General features: G+C 36.5%; 1 protein-coding gene across 1 annotated transcript; it reads left to right on the top strand.

The window, feature by feature from the left end:
- The first annotated feature begins 308 nt into the window (after positions 1 to 308).
- Positions 309 to 2,517, top strand: zgc:123278 (uncharacterized protein LOC641569 homolog). The gene is made up of 6 exons (XM_031756476.2): positions 309 to 818; positions 935 to 1,019; positions 1,117 to 1,182; positions 1,309 to 1,472; positions 1,609 to 1,711; positions 1,901 to 2,517. The coding sequence occupies exons 1-6, from the start codon at positions 777 to 779 to the stop codon at positions 2,017 to 2,019; spliced, it is 579 nt and encodes a 192-aa protein (XP_031612336.2). The 5' UTR covers positions 309 to 776; the 3' UTR covers positions 2,020 to 2,517.
- Positions 2,518 to 3,120: the final 603 nt, after the last annotated feature.

Genomic DNA, 3,120 nt, shown 5'->3' with positions numbered 1-3,120 from the left:
TTTTAGAAACTAGATATTACACATTAAAGCTATAAGATAAGATAAGATAAGATGACCTTTATTAGTCCCACAGGTGGGAAATTTGTTTTGTTACAGCAAAAGTGCAAAGTTATGTAGCAGAAATTAGAAAACACTGGAATGCAATAAAATAAAATAAAATACTATATACAATAGAATAAAATAGAATAGAATAATATATACAATAGAATAAAATAGTGATAACAAGCGATAGGTCCCTACATTCATTAATGAAAACTGGGCGGTGACCACGCCGTGAATAAGGGAGCAGGCAAGTTTGAATGATGTGGGATTCACACTTGTTAGTTATTTGCCTTGCTTTACAACTGAACTCAAGGAAAGTCAACAATAGTAGTAGTTTCTATTCTGTCACTACTGGAGTTGACTGTTATTTATGTTAGTGCCATAGAGTCAGCCATATGGTATGAATGAAATGATTTATTTGACAGTGATAAGTTAGTGTCATCACTAAATCAGGAAGCGAAAAGCAAGACATGCTAGCAGATCGTCAGTGACCCATGACGCAAGTCACTTCATGTTTTTATGCCTCTTCTTTAAGCCATGTAGAGTAGTTATTGGTTTTCAGCACGGAAGATTTGCATACTCTCTCTTCCTGGCTTTCAAGGGTCATAAAAGATAAGAGGTTCTCGAAAAGCCATGACAGGCAGACATTCACAGGTCTGACACAGTCATACAGAGTGTTACTGATTGAAAAAAAAAATACAAGGTGGAATTGCCTTTTCAGAGAAACTTCAATCATGCCATACAGTGAAGATACGATAAAGAAAATGCTTCCTAAGGTAAGGAATGTTTCATTTATCGCTGGATCAGCGGCTGTGTTTCATGTACAGATTTCTCCAGTGTTTGTTTTTTAATTCTATTCTCCTTTTAATTTTTGTTGTTTTATGATTTAAAGATATATCTTCGGAAGTATGTGGCTCATGAAATAAAAGTGACATTAACTTACTTCAGAAACCTTGTGCCCGTAATGGATAAATATGGTAAGGTTCACAGTCCAATGCTGCTGAACTTTGTAAACTCGGTGGAAAAATGAACGTTGTATTGTAATGAACACTGCCTTTGCTGTTTTTTGTACAGTTTACAATGATGGAACTACAAAGAACTTGATGAGTTTAACTGGAACCATTCCTGCAACAATTAACAGTAATAACATTAACTTTCCATTTTCTTATCTTTTATAACAGAATAATTTCGAATAAAAAATATGAATGTCAGGAAAGGTTAAAAATCTCTCTGATTTTAATATCTTTCTCTTTGCCATTATAAAAGATACGACATATAACATTCCCATTTGCCTGTGGATTGAGGAAACCTATCCCCAAACTGCTCCCATCTGCTACATCAGACCCACACAACAGATGATGATCCTCAGCGGAAAGTATATCTCCAGCAGTGGTGAAGTCATGCTGCCTTACCTGCGAGAGTGGAAGAATGTGAGAATTGAAGCAATATTTGTTTTTGACAAAGCTGCATGTGGGTTAGGGGTTGATTTTACTGGCACTGGCACAATGTGGTTGCATAACTCTACAGCCAGAGCACATGAAAGTGACCCTTTCTTTCTATTATTAGGGTGAGTGTGACCTAATGAGCCTTCTCCAGGTGATGGTTGCCGTGTTTGGAGAATTCCCTCCAGTATGTATGAAGCCTTATCCAGAGCCTGAGCAAGCCTCTTGTAAGTAGCTCACACAAGCACGAAAGAAGCCTCTATGCTGTCAAAAACAACATCTGTGGCCTAGCTGATACTGATAAGATGGAGCCAATAGTCGAGGCTCCACCTGATTGAGTTTGAAAATACCTTTCACTTGTCAGAATGTCAGACATGTTCATTATTTGATTAACGATATTTATTCTATTTGTTCAGGTTGGCTGCAGTTCCACAGACAAGCAGAAGTATTTACAGACACAGATGGAAGTTTATATCTGTCTTTAACGAGAGAAGATGGACAACCTTTTCAGCAAGAAAATGAAACTAATTGTTAGTATTTTATGCAATTTGGCAAGTTTGTGAGAGAAAGGGCCATTTTTTTCCTCATATTGTGGATATGGTATCCATTGACTGTGTGTTAAATAGTGAAGTCTTCAGACATGAAAAAGCATGCTGTATTTTTATATTTCAAATGATTTTCATCACAAATTAGCACCCTTTCATTTGAGTTTGTGTGGTGGCAACTGCCTTCATTGCTTTACAAGTGCCTCATAAAGATGTTGCTCAACTGCATCAATATTTTCTGGGCTGTTTGGACTTTAGATGGGTGTGGTTCTCTGTCATTTTATAGAAGCTTGTCCTATTTTATAAACTGATATAAAATAGAAAAAAAAACTACCTCTGTCAAAATAGACTATAGTTAAAAGCTTTTTTCATTAGTGTAAGCTAACTTTCACATATCCTGAAGACACTGATTGACTTCGAAATATAATCTTTTGTAAAAACTGACTGATTTATTCTGTTATTGTAAATAAATAGCTATGTTAAACCTGCATTGCTTATTATTGTTGAAATAACTCTCAATGGAATTGTGGTTCACTAACAAAACATTTGATTTTTTTCCCATAATATTTAATATAGCAACTATAAATGACTGAATTTATATAGCCTATGTCTTCCTTGTTCTGCTAAAGAATATAAATGATGGCTAAATATGTGATTGATGACTATAAGTATGATTTTGGGATGCCACATAAAGTTGTGGTCAGAAGTGGTTTTTTAAGCTTAAACACACATAAACACATTTGAATTTATTGTGAACTTTCTCTAATCCATACAGGGTCAAAAGTATACATACAGGCTCACGTATATGCATACATTTCTACTAATATTTGTTTAAATGTCCTAAGTTCAAGTCAAGTCAACTCAAGTGGCTTTTATTATCATTTCAACCACGTACAGTGGTACAGTACAGAGTGGTAGTGGTTGTGAGGGCCTGAATGCTCCGGTACCTCTTGCCAGGAGGCAGCAGGGTGAAGAGTGTGTGTGAGGGGTGGGTGGGGTCCTCCACAATGGTGGTGGCTCTGTGGAGGGAGCGGGTGCTTTAAGTGTCCATGATGGAGGAAAGAGAGGCTCCAGTGATCTTCTCAGGTGCT

This window comes from Oreochromis aureus, linkage group 7 (assembly GCF_013358895.1).
Source record: "Oreochromis aureus strain Israel breed Guangdong linkage group 7, ZZ_aureus, whole genome shotgun sequence".
NCBI classification, from domain to species: domain Eukaryota; kingdom Metazoa; phylum Chordata; class Actinopteri; order Cichliformes; family Cichlidae; genus Oreochromis; species Oreochromis aureus.
The sequence above is the reverse complement of the archived record's forward strand: the minus strand, read 5'-3'. Positions and strand labels throughout refer to the sequence as shown.